Here is a 17,648-nt window from a genome sequence, read left to right as displayed (position 1 = left end):
ATTGAAGGGCTTCAGAAGATACATTTGAGTATCTAAAATGTATTAAAAACATTTCATGTAAATTTGATTTCTATTGTTTCTGATCTAGTGATAACTGACAAGTTTTAAATGATAAATAATTATTATCTTCAAAACATCACATACTTTCTTAGTGGTGCATTTTTATTGTGTAGGAATTCTAATTAATTTTCCAAATTAAACTCTTGCTTTCTCTAGAATTGCATTGTTTTGAAATTGCTTTAGTTAATGTTTATTATAAACCGTCCCACATTTTTTCAACAGCTGCACTTTGTAGATGTTGGATTTGAATTTGAAAATTTTATATCATGTCACAATTTATGTACTGTTGCATTTTCAAGTAGTAAGATCAATATTTAATTCCGTTTTTTCGGTGATAATTTCTTTATTATTTATACTTTTATTAAATATAAAAAATACTTACCTTCTTAAAATGTAGACGATTGTATTTCGAAAATGAATTGATTTTTTTTTCTTAAACCAAGTTGATTTTCTGTGAGAAAAGAATAATTTATAGGTAGGGATTATAAATAGGAAAAAAAATACCTTATTTTAAATCGTGGTCAGTAGTGTTGCTCTTTAGAAAAAAAACTTTATTTTGAAAAGCTGGTTTATTCGTCTCACTTGGTTGGAGAACTGTTTCCAAAAGAAAAAAATATTTTTTGTTGTTTAAAATTTTTTATAGTATTTTTCTGAATAGAATACTTTCGTTAAAAAAATTACAACGTTTTAATATTAGTAACGTTTATATTTTTTTGGATTATTTAGAGTTATTTGTAAATATATTCAGGTATTTCCTTAGTTAAAGGTTAATGTTGTATTATTTATTATATTTAAAAAAGAAATATTTCTAACTTATTGCTGCTCAACTGCTATAATCAAACATTTCTTTACTTCGTTTTGTTAACTTACTTGAATGTCATGGAAAAAATGCTTCAAAGTTGGCTACGGCTGATATCACGTTGAAGAAGTCAGAGAGTCAGCTTTTGATGTCTGGTCACTCTGGGAGTTGATAATCAACTGACTTAAAAATGGTGTCTTTAGTTTTCTAATTTTTTTTTCATTCATACAATGTGAAAACGTATAATTTAAAATGTTGTGTTTTGAAGTGATGTTTTGACACTTTCGTTCCGTTTTGGCATCCATTTTGAAAGTATTATTGATATTTAATGTCATGGAAATGGTAGATGGACTTCATTTTAAACTACAGTGCTTAAAATGGCGGTTCTCTGTATGTAAAATGTTTCTGTTTTTGAAAAATGTATGTTTTTCATTTATTTAATAATCGTTTACACGTTGTTTTGAAAAGTAAATCGTTCTCTCGGTGAAATATGTGCATTTTTATAAATACGAGTATTAATTTTGTTACTCGAGTATTAATTTTGTTACTCGAGTATTACTTTTAACATCTCTGTGATTTCGGGGCATTTTCGTGCAGTTTATCACCACATTTTAATACACTTCCCCACCCAAAAACCCCTAATTTCCCTGCATCACGTGCCAGATTTTATATTACAAAAAAATATATATTATTTAAATGCGTTGTAAAGGTATGCGTGTTAAAGGATTTCGTTGTAATGGTACTTTTTCATTAGTAACTCTATATTGCGTTGTAATAGTATTCATTGTAAAATATTGCGTTGTAATATCTTCTGCGTTGTAAAAAATGCGTTGTAAAAACATGCGTTGTAATAACATGCGTTGTAACGTCATACATCCGTTAATTACATTATCATTGTAGGATCTTCCACCCATCATTGCACCTCCTGCAGAAACCTTCAGTGGACAGACATCTCCTACTGGTCTTGATCGTGAGGAGGAACAGCCTGGTCCATGTGGTTTGTCTGGTCAGACTGCAAAGGTGAGCCTCACACAGCCAATATCTACAGCAACATAATTAGGGCTCCCGGTTTTATGGTATTTCTTTTTTTGCAATTTCCGTCTGTATTTATTTTTTGCTAATTTTATCTGTATTTATCCATATTTATTTTTTGTTTTGTGGAAACATTAAGCTGAAATCAGTATATTTCCACATTTATTTTAACCGATAAATATGAGCTAATGCTTGAATGTTTGCAAGGTTTCAGTGCTGTGAACACCCGCAGAAGATAAATCAGTGCAATTATTTGAAAATATGTACATTTCTGTATCAACCATGTGCATATCTACTGCTGTTAAAACGTCTTTACTAAAATTCCTTTCTTTTTTTAACCTCCTTATCTATCAGTCCACACATCTATTGGTCTGGCAGTCATGGCAGTCAGTATTTAGAATTACTAAAAAAGCAACCCAATTTCCGTTTTTATCCACATTTAAAAATAAATACAGACAAGAAAATGAATGTTTTCTGTCTGTATTTATCTGTAAAAATCAGTAAAAATGGAAAACAGGGTGCCTTAAACATAATGTAGTGCAGTGCAAGCCCCTCCTCAACAACCTATTGTTCCATCTGCTCTCTGAAGCCCTACAACCACCACCTCTTCTGTAGTGTGAACCCCAGTCCTGGCTCTTGTATGTATATGCAAACTACATCTGCTGTTGATTCAGGACCCACTGTGTTAGTGAACACCCTATCTAGGTCACAGGGTACTAAGGTTAGAGGTAGGCCTGGATTACCTCAGCTGAGCAAGGCCATAGAAGATCACAGTTTTCTCAAAACTATGGACCAAAACATCATTGATGCAGCCTCTAGACATGAAGATCAAATGGGGTAAATAGTTCTCCTCCAAAACACAATCACCTCCTAAGAGATCAAAATCAGTTACAGAGGAAGCACAATGACCTTATGGAGCATCAGACATTAATCCTGAAGTGCTCCTTTCAGGGGTTGTTCAGGATGATTTTAGGCACATTTTTAGGGCTATTAGGGAGCCATCTAAACCTTTCTGTGGAGTTTTTTCAACATCCAACTAGGCTCCTCCACAGAGTGGTCCAGCAAGGCTCTGAAACACCTGCAATCATCTCTAACCGTGGACGGAGAACTCCGCTCCGCCGACGGAGTGTGCGGCGTTTTGCCTACTCCGCGTGGAGAATGAGGAGTGTGCAAAACCCTGCACACCCCACAGCGAAGTGGAGTTTTCCTGCCCCCTCCCTATAATAACAATCGCTAAATTTTAAAAAAATAAGTTTAAAGCACCTTACCTTATCTGCGGCATCGGCGGCGTCCCCGGCTGGCCTCCTACTCTCTTCATTTAGTTTGAGGTGAAAACTGCGCATGCGATGGTGACCTTAAGCACTTTCCACTCACCATCAATTTCTGATCACTACTGTAAAAACCAGTGGTTCCCTCCAGGTGGAGGAAGCATACAGAAAGAGACCCAATGATGATGCTGTCACGCACCTAACAAAGGCGGAGAATCAAGATAAACCACCACACGGTCTGCCTACGTGAATGAGGTTTTTTTTAAGTACTTCTTTAAGTACTGACGAATAGAACACAGTGGACTCTGGTTGCAGGTACAAGTGATCCATTCTCATTTGATTTTGACTAACAGGAAGCTGAATGGATCATAGCTCCTTCTTACTCCACCCTTCCCTTATTTTATCATATTTAGCAGCGTGCAGATGTGGGAGCCTCTATTCTTATTTGGAATTTCGATATCGCCTTCTCCTATTTGGAATTTTGATATTCTTTTTTTAGAACAACCCACTCAGACAAGCCACCAAACTGGGCCAGCAAAAAAAAGGGTCTACCATGGCTGAAAACTTAGGTCTGAGTTACTCAATGGACGAGATCAATGCAATTCTTTCCTTACCATCATTACTACAAGATAGCAACTTAAACTAAACACTAGCACAGAATACTGACTAGGAAGATCTGTCAGAAACCAAGAAAGAACAAGTAACAACGGCTATTCATGGCGTAATCATGACTGAATACCTACATGCAAATGCTGCACCCAGAGACATCTGGGTACATAATGCACCATGCATCTTCCTCAAAGACCTAGCATTTAGGAAAGACTGGTCAGCCATCTCCTGGAAATAGACTAGAGACTACCTAGTTCTGATCAGTTCAGTTCAATTAACATTATTCGATTCAAGAGAATCATAAAAGTTTACAAGAAGTTCATACATTCATTTTAAAATACAAGATATTTTAAAATACAAAAAGTTTTAGCAGGCAATACACAAAAATTAGCACCAAGATAGATAAAAGCAATAAAACTATTCATAATTCATATAGTTTTGTAATTAAAAGAGCAATTCTAATCAAACTGAGAAAAGAGCTTCAAATAGTGGCAGTTGATAACGACCTTCAATATATCGAAACCTTCTTTGTAGGTACAGGGGCGAATATCCTGTAAAATTGGTTTAATGAAGCGGGCTCTTGGGTCTTTGTAAAGTGAACAGAAAAGCATAACGTGCATTGTGCTCTGTTGGGCTGCATTATTACATGGGCAAGGGGGACGTCTCTCACACCATCACCCTGTTTCGGAAAAGCCATAAGAAAGTGCAGTGCATTTAAACGAAATCTCGTCATTAAAAAACGCCAATGAACCTGAGTGGTAAAAGACAAGTAGAATTGTTGTTGTTTCAAAGCTACATATTCCACTGTATTACTTTTCTGTCTAGACAAACTTAAAACAGTATGATATGCATTCTTAATGACCATCTTCATATTACGTTGGATAGACTCTGGGTTTCATAATAATTATCAAGGCCTATCTTATAAAATGTTTCCTTGACATAGCGTAGCCATGGAACTGCCATTGCATTTTCAAGGTTCATGCAGTCTCTTAAAATGCCTCTTTAAAGTAACAGATCTTCTGAAGTCCAAATTTTCCCCCATAAAAGCAATGGGAAAATATGGATTCAGTCACTCACATATTCTAAACCTACCTTGGAATGGCAGAATAATGTTGGAGGACTGCTGGGGATAGATAAGATTCAGAAAAGGGGGTGGTGATGGACAGAGCATCTGAGTTAAACAGAACACTCATACCCAGTCAAAAGATCAGGGCTTGATCCATCACCGTTTTTTAGCTCACTACACCATCCCAGTTCAGAACCTGGCTACATGCAAATTAGTCTGTCCCTGGCCCAGTGCATCATGGGAACAGGGCAGACCGAACTACCAAGCCAATTCTTTACTGGAAAGGAAACAAGCTTCCGGGGACTGACTGACTTGACTGGGTATGAGTGTTCTGTTTAACTCAGATGCTCTGTCCATCACCACCCCCTTTCTGAATCGTTTTGGCCACTATAGGAGTGGCAGGGTATGCTCAGATGTGAGTCCCTTGCTCACTGCACCATCAGGATTCAAGCAAGCCGGGCCGAAGACGGCTGTAATGCCAGAAACCGGTCCCCGGAAGCTTGTTTCCTTTCCAGTAAAGAATTGGCTTGGTAGTTTGGTCTGCCCTGTTCCCAGGATTCACTGGGCCAGGGTCAGACTAATTTGCATATAGCCAGCTTCTGAACTGGGATGGTGCAGTGAGCTAAAAAACGGTGATGGATCAAGCCCTGATCTTTTGACTGGGTATGAGTGTTCTGTTTAACTCAGATGCTCTGTCCATCACCACCCCCTTTCTGAATCGTTTTGGCCACTATAGGAGTGGCAGGGTATGCTCAGATGTGAGTCCCTTGCTCACTGCACCATCAGGATTCAAGCAAGCCGGGCCTAAGACGGCTGTAATGCCAGAAACCGGTCCCCGGAAGCTTGTTTCCTTTCCAGTAAAGAATTGGCTTGGTAGTTTGGTCTGCCCTGTTCCCACGATGCACTGGGCCAGGGTCAGACTAATTTGCATATAGCCAGGTTCTGAACTGGGATGGTGCAGTGAGCTAAAAAACGGTGATGGATCAAGCCCTGATCTTTTCACTGGGTATGAGTGTTCTGTTTAACTCAGATGCTCTGTCCATCACCACCCCCTTTCTGAATTGTTTTGGCCACTATAGGAGTGGCAGGGTATGCTCAGATGTGAGTCCCTTGCTCACTTCACCATCAGGATTCAAGCAAGCCGGGCCGAAGACGGCTGTAATGCCAGAAACCGGTCCCCGGAAGCTTGTTTCCTTTCCAGTAAAGAATTGGCTTGGTAGTTTTGCCTGACCTGTTCCCACGATGCACTGGGCCAGGGTCAGACTAATTTGCATATAGCCAGGTTCTGAACTGGGATGGTGCAGTGAGCTAAAAAACGGTGATGGATCAAGCCCTGATCTTTTGACTGGGTATGAGTGTTCTGTTTAACTCAGATGCTCTGTCCATCACCACCCCCTTTCTGAATCGTTTTGGCCACTATAGGAGTGGCAGGGTATGCTCAGATGTGAGTCCCTTGCTCACTGCACCATCAGGATTCAAGCAAGCCGGGCCGAAGATGGCTGTAATGCCAGAAACCGGTCCCCGGAAGCTTGTTTCCTTTCCAGTAAAGAATTGGCTTGGTAGTTTGGTCTGCCCTGTTCCCACGATGCACTGGGCCAGGGTCAGACTAATTCGCATATAGCCAGGTTCTGAACTGGGATGGTGCAGTGAGCTAAACAACGGTGATGGATCAAGCCCTGATCTTTTGACTGGGTATGAGTGTTCTGTTTAACTCAGATGCTCTGTCCATCACCACCCCCTTTCTGAATCGGGGATAGATTAGAGGCATTTTAAAAATGTGTTCTCCAATATTTGAATCTGGGCACTTTTATGATATCCCCACAACCCTGCCCCTAGGTGGCTACTGATAGACATTCGGATTTGTACAGTATTTTCATTTCAGCTATCGGCTTATGGCCAAGTTTACTGGAAAATCGAAAAAGCCCCTCCATGGTTCTACTAGTTTGTCGGAATCTAGATGTAATCAAGTGATCTCAGCTCAACTTTTTATTAAAAAGATTCCCCAAATAAGTCAAATTTGATACTTTGTCAATAGTTGTGTCGTTGACCATGTAATTACGCATTTTACTTTCATTTGGGCCACGCACCATGATAAAAGATTTACTAAAATTGACCTTGAGATCCAATCCTGACATGAACTCATTAAAAGCATTCAAACATTTTTGCAAACTGTTTGCCGTTAGAGTCATCAGCACTGTATCGCATGGGACAATAAGGGTACCTGTTTATCATCTATTCTTGGAAAGTCCAATCTTTGTTGTAGTACAAAATGTTCCTACCATTTGTATATATTAAGAATAGGAATAGAGCCAATATACAACCCTGGCGTACGCCCTCAGTTGAGGCAATTGGCTTGGTCTTTTTGCCACCTGGGCCATACCGGATGACTACAGAGGTAGCTGCATGCAATCTACACAGCAGGGTAACAAGCGGTTCCTCGCCTTCTTCAGTCTAGTTTGAGCTGTAGAACACTCAGCGTTAAACCACCTTATTACTGGGTAACTACCTTTTCTTCCTTGTTTAATCATATTCTTGGCCACACCGTCACAAATGGCTTCGAAACTCTATATTATTGCATCTAGCTGTGATGTTTCATTTAAACAGGTCCTCACTTGCGTTAAATTAGTTTTAATAATAGACTCCTCAAAGACCTTAGGATTAATATTTTCCCATTTTATCCTTATTCCCTGGTTATGGTTATATTTCATTCGGCAATCAAAAGTCTTGCCCTTTCGCGCCACAGTGTGCAAGGATACAATAAGAGGGTTATGGTCGCTGGCTGGGTTTGGTTTAACCCCGAAATCATCAACAAAGTGTGAATATCTACTAGAGATCAACATAAAATCAATTGTACTTACGTGACCCCCCCATGAAATGTTGGATATTGCACCATTGAAGTACTAGCCATGGTGTTAATCAAACATAGGTCATTAAACGCAATAATATAATTTAGCGCGTCACCCTGTATAGTGTGTTTAAAATGTGTCAAGGGTTGATCATTAGTATCAACTAGCCCACAAGCCTTACTCCCACTATGCTGACATAAGGTGCAGTTATAATCTCCTACCCACATAACACACTCAAAGGGAAGACCTTCCCTGCCACCCTAACAATCTCCATACAAGGGAATCAATAACATCGGAATTCTGTGTATCAAAAATATTATACTACCAGTTGACCAATAATAAGGGTACATTGATCACATTAAAACCAAGGTCAGCTGGTACCATCCGGAGTCAATTACTTTTACTGTTCTTAATGAGTCATATTGTACTGAAATTAGAGTAGCTAGTCCTCCCTTAGCCCTCCCTGCTAATGATGGTTCAGCCTGAACATTTAATGAGTTATAGCCATCCAGAAAGAAGTCATTCATGCTCCACGTTCCTTGAACACAGATGATATCAAAGGTTTTAATATACCGAACCCATGCCTCATCCAATAACCTTCGTGAAATACCTGCCACATTCCAGGAGATTTAACCGAGACTGCGCCTATCGGGTTGGCAACTTTGTGTGCATATGGGGTTGCCATCATAGTTCTGATCATAAAAACAGCAACCAAACTAACAGAAGCTCTGACAATCAAAATGCAACTGTGTGAGGCCAAACTGAAAAGCATGGTACATATAACTGTCTATAAGAAAAGACTGGAAGAGATCAACCGTGAAATGAACAAGACTAAGGAATATATAATCCAAAACAAAATACCGAAACTGGGAAAAGACCTGAAACGCTTCTCCATGGAGAAGATGCACCCCTATAGTAAGGATTACTAGGAAGCACCAGAAAACGTATCAGATAATGATACCAGTTGGAATTCAAAAGATAATTCAGATTGGAGCAGCAATGAGACAAGACAACCAAGGAGAAACAAAGGAACGTATAGATGCCAGCAACACCGCAGACCCAATATATGGCGCAACCCACAATACGGGGACCAACAACCACCCCCCTTCCAACATTTCACACAAATTATCATGGCTAGGTGAACCCATATACCACAGGACCACCACCAATGGGACCATACATGCAACTACCGCCTTTGTTAGGAAGAGGCCAACCGAACCAGAGAGGATGAAGGAAAGGGTTCACTTGAACAGACCAGGAAAGACAGGTCCTCACCAGGAGTATGTCAGGCATGTCGAAAGGAAAACCGGGAAAAAGCACGACCCGCTTGTGATCAACCTAACGGACACCACCCTAACCGAAGAACAAGAGAATGTACTAAATAAAGGTCTTGGCTTCGTACTGACACCCGCACTGGAAGTCTTTAAAATACAATGTGAAGTTGCAGATTCTGCAGGAAGCTGAAACTGAAAGCCTTCTTCAATGGAAAAGAAGAAAACATCACAGACGGTGACACTCTACTACGACTAAAATCTACCTTCTGCCCACTGAACCATCAAATCCCAATTGAAATACAAACCTTTGAGCAGGCAATTATGAAAGAAATTTAAGACATTAAAAAACAAACCAGAAAACCATTCATAAATACAGCAAGAGCAGAAAAACAAGCATTGGAGGAACTGAGACAAAACAAAGACCTCATAATTAAACCCGACGACAAAGGCAGTGGGATCGTCCTTATGATCAACAATGCCTTGAACTCCTTTTTGATGATAAATTCTACCGGATCATCAATACTGACCCTACACCCAGACTGCAACAAACTATCAATATTATGGTGGAGGTGGCCAAAATCAACAGATGGATATCAAAGAATGAGGCTGACTTCCTGAGGACAAATTCACCAAAAGTACCCTACTTCTATTCGCTCCGAAAAATACACAAGGAAAGAAGACCACCACCGGTCGCCCAATTGTGTCAGGCATAGGGTCGGCCCTTGAACCCCTTTCACAATTTGCTGACCAATATCTAAGACCATTGGTGCAGAAAACACCATCCTACCTGAAGGACACTTGAGATTTACTCAACTTCCTCAAAGAAGAGACATTCTCTAACAACACCATGCTCCTAGTTGGATTTGATGTAGAGAGCTTGTATACTAGCCTGCCTCAACAAAAAACAATGGAAACACTAGAAGAGCTACTTTTTAACAAAACTGGTCTCACCAAACACCTAGAAACCTCATCCTTAAATGTTACAAACTCGTTCTTACTGAAAAGTACTTTGAGTACAATGGAACCATGTACCAGCAATGCCATGGTACATCCATGAGAAGCACATTTGCTCCTAGTGTGGCAGGACTTTATGTAAGTAACTTTGAGAAAACATTCATACATAGTGCAAACAATCCTTACTTGCCAAAGATCCGATTCTGGAAGCAATACATAGACGACGTCATGGTGAACAGGGAAGGCAACCAATCAAGCCTAAGCCATTTCCACGAATGGATGAATGCGCAGGATGAGTGTTTGAATTTCACCTACACTGACGATCGAAGAAAACTAGATTTCTTAGACTTGACAGACTACATGGAAGACAACATCATCAGGACAAAAATCTTTTTCAAACCTACTGCAAAAAATTGCCTCCTCTCCTACAACAGCTTTCACCCGGGTCCTCACAGAGACAATTTACCCTACAGTCAGTTCCTGCGCTTGAAGAGGAATTTCAGCAAACTTACAGAATATAAGACACAAGCCAAAGATCTGTGCTCAAAACTATTCAAAAGGGACTACCCAGCGAAGACAGTGGCAAAGTGCCAAAAGAGGGCAAGGAACCAACCACGAGAAAGCCTGCTTGAAACTACACCAAAGACCCCAGCACAAAACTCCTTGACATGCATCACCACTTAAAGCATAGCTAGCAATGCAGAAAAAAGATAATAAAGAAGAACTGGCGCATACTAACATCTGGTGCACTAGACTGGCCGAAACCAAGGATCGCAAACAGAAGAACAAGGAATATCAAAGACATGCTAGTACACGCAAGACCCCAAATGCCCCAAGTAAATAAAACCACCAATACACTATGGAACATGCAACCAGTCACAGGTCACCATCCCTGTGGACCGTGCTCACAAACTAACGACTACGAGCAAGAGCCTACAACTAACACCAGAACTAAAATGGACCATTAGACAACATACTAACTGTAACACAACACATGCTGTCTACATGATCACTAGTCCGTGAAACCTTAGGTATATCCGAATGACCTGACACAAAATCAAACAGAGGATCTGTGTGCATAGGAGCAATGTCAAATGTAAACGCGAATCGACCAAAATAAGCACACACTACATTGAACATGGCCATTCCACCGATGACCTAAACTGGGTTATCGTTGAAACATTAACTGGGACAATTCAAAATGCAGAGAAAATTCTCTTTGAAAAAGAACAGAGATGAGTACACCGTTTTAAGACAGACACATCAGGTCTGAATGATAGCATTCCCTGGCTCAGTATAAAATGATCCCTTTCCTAAATAATGCATGAGGGATGAGGTATTAAGCATCCCCTAGGTTTTTTAAGGCCATCCCATCCGCATCATATTGCAGTCATTATTGTTTATTTAAAACAACACTTAAGCCTCAGAGTCTATTTCAAAACACAGACCATCTCCAGGATAAATGAAGCAAAGTAACAGTTTTAGAATACCAATCCCTTTCTGGCCATTACTATTACTATCTCTATTTTTATTTCCTTTTGATTTTCATCACACCTTTAACAGATTTGCCAATACAAACCTTTGAGAAACAAATGTGAAGCATTAGAAGTCTTTTTACCAATTACACAGACCCGGGTAAGTCTTTCGTCACTCTTTATGACTGCACACGAGATCCCGCACCTTCCAGGCTCCAAAAACCAGCGCCAGCACAAGTTGTGCTGCCTGCGGACGAGGTAGGATCAACGCTGGACTGCACCTCTGGAGACACGTAATGTACCAAATAAAAGACGCTAATGTAAACTTCACTTTAAAACCCAACAGCAGGTATTGCGCTGTCAGCCCGAATTGGGACTTCCTAAGGTATGCAATCTAAAATGACTGTTTTATGGCTCTAGGTACCGTAGAAACTAACAGACGCTGGCTCAAGATGCATACCATAACCCCGTTTTACCCGCGTCACGAAAACAATCATTGCCGCCCATAAACACGCGCGTAACTCTGCCACTGAAACATTCTCTGCAATGTTGCAATCTTACACTTTGTTTGATCAAAGGCATGTGTATAGACCCTGTAAAACCAAGTAGGACTCAACAATAGCGAAGCGCCAAAACCTATGTACCGCCTTTACTTACACCATAAGCGCCTATCTGCTACATTAACAGAGTCCTATCCAATCCGCATGGCATAACCACCATTCCCCGACCTATAGACGCCCCGTACATATGAGAGATTCCGCTATTATTTATCGCTAGAGCCTTACTTTGATGCCGTGATTATGCACACTTTTTGATTGATGGTGTTGGATTAAATCTTAGAAAACAGAAAGAAACACACACAACGAAGTACATAGCTTTGTTACTCCTCCGTAATGTACTGGAAAAATAAGACAATTCTGAACACAGGACACTGAACCGAGACTTGTTCACACACTCATCGCCCTGCATCAGCCTCTTTCCCTTGTATGAGTTGCATTAAAAAACAAAACAGCATATAAAGACTTGCCATTCTAACTGATTGCTTAACGATATAAAGAATTGCCACTTTTATCTAGTCTGCTTATCTTTCACATTACATGTTGAAGTTGAATGCCTTGCCATTTTTTACTGTTTGCTTAATGAGACAAAGATTTGCCATTTTTCTCTAGTCTGCTTATTTATTTATTTTCAAAGAAATTTTTATTGCATTTTCACAACAAAGATTCAAGGCACAATCCGCCACTCAGCCCTCATAGGGGCATTCCGAAATTCAAAGCGTGATATTTACATCACAGACAGGTGGGAGGGTCGGAGCTTCCCATGGTCATAGTGTATCTAAGGTTGAGCCGCAGCCCATCTGTAAAGTTCAGCATCTAGAGAGATGAGGTACAGTCACAATATCAATCAGAAGGGATAGTCTCAGGGAGCAGTGACACCCCGTAAATGTCTTTGTGCTAAGTACTCTCTCCATGCTCTCCAGACCGACCCGTTGTCAGCATGCGTACCCAGCAGATATTGTCCCTCAAGAGCTCAACAAAACTTGAAAGTGGATATATACCAAGAATCAAATGTTAAAAAAAACTCAACTTGTCCTTCCTTCCCCCCCCCAAACTCCTTATCCCACCCCCCTCCCCAGTGGTGGAGTTGCTGTACATTAGGGTTTCAACCGTAGGGTGTTCCTCAGAGTTGGAACAGATGGAGGGCCCTGAGAGTAGGAGAGCAAACCGCTGATGGCAGGCCCTTCGAGAGGAATGAAACCAAGGGGCCCCATCGGAATTCAAAGTTCTTAAAGTCTTCTCGGGATATATCAGACATGCGTTCTAAACTTAGCAGCTGCCACAGGCGGGAGTGCCAAAGGGACATCGCCGGCGCTTCCCTCTTCCTCCATGCAGCCGCTAAAGCCAGTTTGGCGGCTCCCAAACATAGCCACATAATTCTCTTATCGGCCCTGGTTTGGTGTTCTAGCATAGGATCTCTAATGCCAAGTAGGGCCTCTGCCATTGAGGTCGGGACGGGGTATCCCAGGATTGTCTTCACCTGTGCCAAGATCTCCTCCCAGAATGGCCTAATGGAGGGGCAGTCCCACCAGATGTGTTAGAAGTCTCCCAAAAGGCCACACCCTCTCCAACATCTATCTGACGTACCCGGAAAGATTCTAGCTAGTTTGAATGGGTACAAGTACCAGTCCATCATTACTTTCAGATGGACTTCTCTTAGAGCTGTGGACTGATTGAACTTAAAGATATCCATCCACAGGCGGGTCCACTCCTCCTCCGAGAAGTCTTGCTGGGTCATCCCCTCCCACCAAGACATATATCATGGATGGGGGGTAATCTCCGTGGGGAGCAAGAGCTTATACAGAGCAGAAATAGCCCCCTTCATGGACTTAGTTTTAAGGAGGAGCGCTTCAAACTCGGTGAGAGGTCTGGTGGCACCCTCCCTGATTCGTGGGTCAAGAGCCCAGTGCAGCAGTTGTGCGTGATGGTATCGCTCGTGGTCCCCTACCCCATACTCCCTCTGGCAGTTCCCGAATGTAAGGGGGTCATAGTTGTGAAATAAGTGTGTCAGTGCGAGACATCCACCTTCCCTCCAAGCGTCAAACGGCCCCTCCCGGAGCGCCGGGGGGAATGAAGAGGTGAAGTGGATAGGTGTGAATGGTGAAGGGAAAGATGTCCGCCCCTCCCTCGCTGCCACGGAGTCCCATACCTTAAGAGTAGTGCGCGTAGGGGTGCTGATGTATGCGTTTGGGGGTCTGTCCCTCTTGTCGCGCCAGATCAAGTCCCAGATCGTCCTACCCGCTATACTGCGGTCCATGTGGAGCCAATGTTTCTCCGATTCCTTTTGCTACCACTCTACCAGAATGCGCAGTTGGGCCGCCTTATAATAGAGTCTAAGATCAGGGAGTCCTGCTCCCCCCTTCCTCTGTGGTCGACGGAGCATGAAAAAGGAGAATCGTGCCCGCCCTCCCTGCCAAACAAACTTCAGGATCATTGTTTTCATGCGGTTGAAAAATTCCTCATCCAGGTCTATGGGGAGTGCCTGAAATAGGTATAGCAGTTTGGGGAGGAGTGTCATCTTTATAGCATGGATGCGTCCCAACCAGGAGAGAAAGAGCGGCTTCCACCTCGCCAGGTCTGCGTGAATGCGGTAAAGGATTATTTAAAAAAAAAATGTTTGCAGAGTTTTATATAGCGCGAACTAGACCCGAACCGAATCAGGTATCAGAGCGCTTTACATAGCACCAGTTACTGTTACATGAGGACGGACACACACATTCATTTTAGGCACGGGGAGATTAAGTGATTTGCCCAGAATCACAGGAGGTTTTGGCGTCGTTACCGAGACTCGAACCCAGATCCCCAGGTCCGAGGTCGAGCGCCCTAGCCGTTAGGCCAACTCCTCTCCCCGATTGGATTGGAGGAAAGTTGGCTGCGTATAGTTGCTCAACCTTAGGTGTCAGCTGCACCCCTAGATATTGTATGGAAGAGGACGCCCACTCGAAAGGAGTTAGTGTTCGGAGTTGTAAGATGTCTGTGTGCGAGAGGGTAAGATTAAGTATATAGGACTTATCCAGATTGACCTTGAAACCAGCCGCTTTTTCGAAGGAGCTAAGCACTTCCTGCAGGCGTGGGAGCGAACCCATCGGGTTAGACAAGGAGAGGAGGACGTCATCTGCGAAGAGGGAGATTTTGTGGGATTCCCCGGTGAAAGGGAGGCCCACAATCCCCTGGTGTTCCCTTACTGCTATAGCTAGGGGTTCTATACTGAGGGCGAAGAGCAGGGGGGACAGGGGGCACCCCTGTCTAGTCCCCCTGGAGTGGCTGAATGAGGTAGATTGCACGCCGTTGACAGAGACTTTGGATTTTGGGTGTCTATAGTTGGCCTGAAGCATTGTTATGAATTGGGGGGAGAAGCCAAATTTCATGAGTGTGGCCCATAGAAACCGCCAATCCACACGGTCGAATGCCTTTTCAGCATCGAGGCCGACTAGGACCGCAGGAATTCTAAACTTGTTGGCTTTCTCGATTAAGTGGATGATACGCCGGGTGTTGTCATGTGTTTGACGTCCCTTAATGAAACCCGACAGATCGGGATGAATAATAAGCGGCATGAGTTCATGCAATCGTTTGGCCAGTATGGAAGAGTACAGCTTTGCGTCGATGTTTAGAAGGGCAATGGGCCTGTAAGAGGTGCATCGAGTGGCGTCCTTGGCTGGCTTGGGGATCACTGAGATCACTGCCTCGGCCATGGAGCCTGAGGTGTCGCCGTCCGAGGCCATCCGATTAAAGAGCCGGAGTAGGTGCAGATTAATGTCAGCCGCAAAGGTCTTATAAAAGACCGCGGTATACCCATCAGTGCCAGGCGCCTTATGGGGTTTCAGAGCATTGATAGCCGATTGTACTTCCTCAAGGGTGATTGGTGCAGTGAGAGCCTCATTCCATTCTGGTGAGACCTGTGGGACAGGCAAGTCCCTCAGGAAGGCGTACTGATGGTCAGTGTCAAGTGTGTCAGCCGAGTACAGGGAACTGTAAAAAGACCCAAAAAGACCCGCTTTGTCCTCGTCTTTATGGAGTACTGTCCCCGACGTGTCCTGAATACCCCCTATGTATTCTCTTTCCCTGTTGTCCCTCAGTTGTCTCGCCAAACGTTTCCCTATCTTATTACCCTGTGTGTAGGACAGGTTGCGCAGCAGGTGTACTCTGTCCTGTTATTAAGCATGGGCGGATTTTGCGAATTGGCAATCCGCGAAATTGCGTATTTACGGATTCGCAATTCGCAAAATCCGCGAACTCTCGCGATTTTTTTTTTTGTGTGTTCGCAAGGGTTTCTGCCAGTTCGCGAGGGTTTTGTACCAGTTCGCAATTGCGAACTTACTTGTCGGCTCGCAACGGCCGCGACTATGTTGTTTCTACGTCTGGTTCATCATCACAGGTTCACAGCACCCTCTGTTTCACCACTGCCACCCTCTGGTACACCCATGCCACCCTCTGGTACATCACTGCCACCCTCTGGTTGGTTTATCACTGTAGATTATGGGGGTGAAAAAAAGCAAGCACACCTGCCCTGCTTCAACTGACATGAATTAATTTGGGGTTGATTAATGTGTCACTGAATTTAAACTTCCAGTCTGGCTGGCACCTGCTTCCTTATCTCTAATTTGCTTTCTGTTGCAGTGCAATTCTTTTTCACAGGACCTTTGTGGCCTATAGTTGCAAGTAGGCAACTGAACTCTGAGGGGGCCCCTCAGGAAGCACTACAGGGAATGGTTACTAATGATAAGATTGAACTTTTGCACCTGCTGAGTGCTTTCAGTTTTGTCTGTAATTGCTTTCTGTTGCAGTGTAATTTTTTTAACAGGACCTTTGTTGTATACTTGTAGCTATTCTCTGAGCCTGCTGTGAGGGTCAGAGCAGGGTCATAGAATAGTTGCAAGTAGGCAAATGAACTCTGAAGGGGCCCCTCAGGAAGCCCTGCAGGGAATGGTTACTAATGATAAGATTGAACTTTTGCACCTGCTGAGTGCTTTCAGTTTTGCAAAAATCCAAATATCCAGCAGCATCCACAAAAAGTAATCCTTCCAGGTCAATATCCAAATCAAAGTGACCAGCACATGAAGAAAGCACTGGGAGGAGCCTGCTGGACAGGAACAGGAAGTTGGAGACTGTGGGGCACTTCCTTCCCCCCCCCACAATGGACTCCTTGCAAAGAAAAAGTGCAGGCAAATGTCAACCTGAGGAGTTACTCTGATAAAAATCATAATTTTCAAGGTTTATGCTGCCTGCTGGTGGATTTCTTGTGCGAAATTGCACATTTTGCAATCTCGCAATTGCGAGATTGTCGCTGCCCGCCGCATCTACGTGTTCGCAAGTATTTACTCCCGCGAAATTGTATAGTATTCTAGTTGGCAAGTGCGACCAAGCAAAAAATCCGCTTCACACGGATTTTACGAATTTTCGGCAAGTTCGCGAGAGTTCGCGGATTGCGAATTTGCCAAAAATCCGCAAAATCCGCAAGAGGAACGGATTTTACGCCCATGCTTACCTGTTATTATAAATGGCCCGCAGTTTACCTCTGAGTGCCGTGAGTGTGCGGAGCGTCTGCCTAGTGGGTGCAAGCTTGTGAGCCTGTTCGGCAGTTGTTAGTTCCTCTTCCAGGTCTTCCCTTTCTTTTGCTTGCTGTCTTTTCAGGGCTGAGTTGAGCGCTATGCATTTGCCACGCAGAACTGCTTTGAACGTGTCCCAGGTATTATACTCGGAGGTCTCTT

The 17,648-nt window shown here is 42.8% G+C and overlaps 1 protein-coding gene across 2 annotated transcripts in view; it reads left to right on the top strand.

Moving 5' to 3' along the window:
• Positions 1 to 17,648, top strand: part of LOC144828642 (uncharacterized) — a 281,177-nt gene that overhangs the window by 140,182 nt on the left and 123,347 nt on the right. For both annotated transcript variants that reach the window (XR_013610500.1, XM_078687003.1), the window contains exon 2: positions 1,760 to 1,879. Coding sequence is in view for 1 of the 2 variants with exons in the window: in XM_078687003.1 (XP_078543129.1) it covers positions 1,760 to 1,879 (120 nt within the window). In the remaining variant the exon portion in view is untranslated. The remainder of the gene's footprint in view (positions 1 to 1,759; positions 1,880 to 17,648) is intronic.

This window comes from Lissotriton helveticus, chromosome 4_1 (assembly GCF_964261635.1).
Source record: "Lissotriton helveticus chromosome 4_1, aLisHel1.1, whole genome shotgun sequence".
NCBI lineage: Eukaryota > Metazoa > Chordata > Amphibia > Caudata > Salamandridae > Lissotriton > Lissotriton helveticus.
Note: the sequence above shows the minus strand (reverse complement) of the source record. Positions and strands in the feature narration are given on the sequence as shown.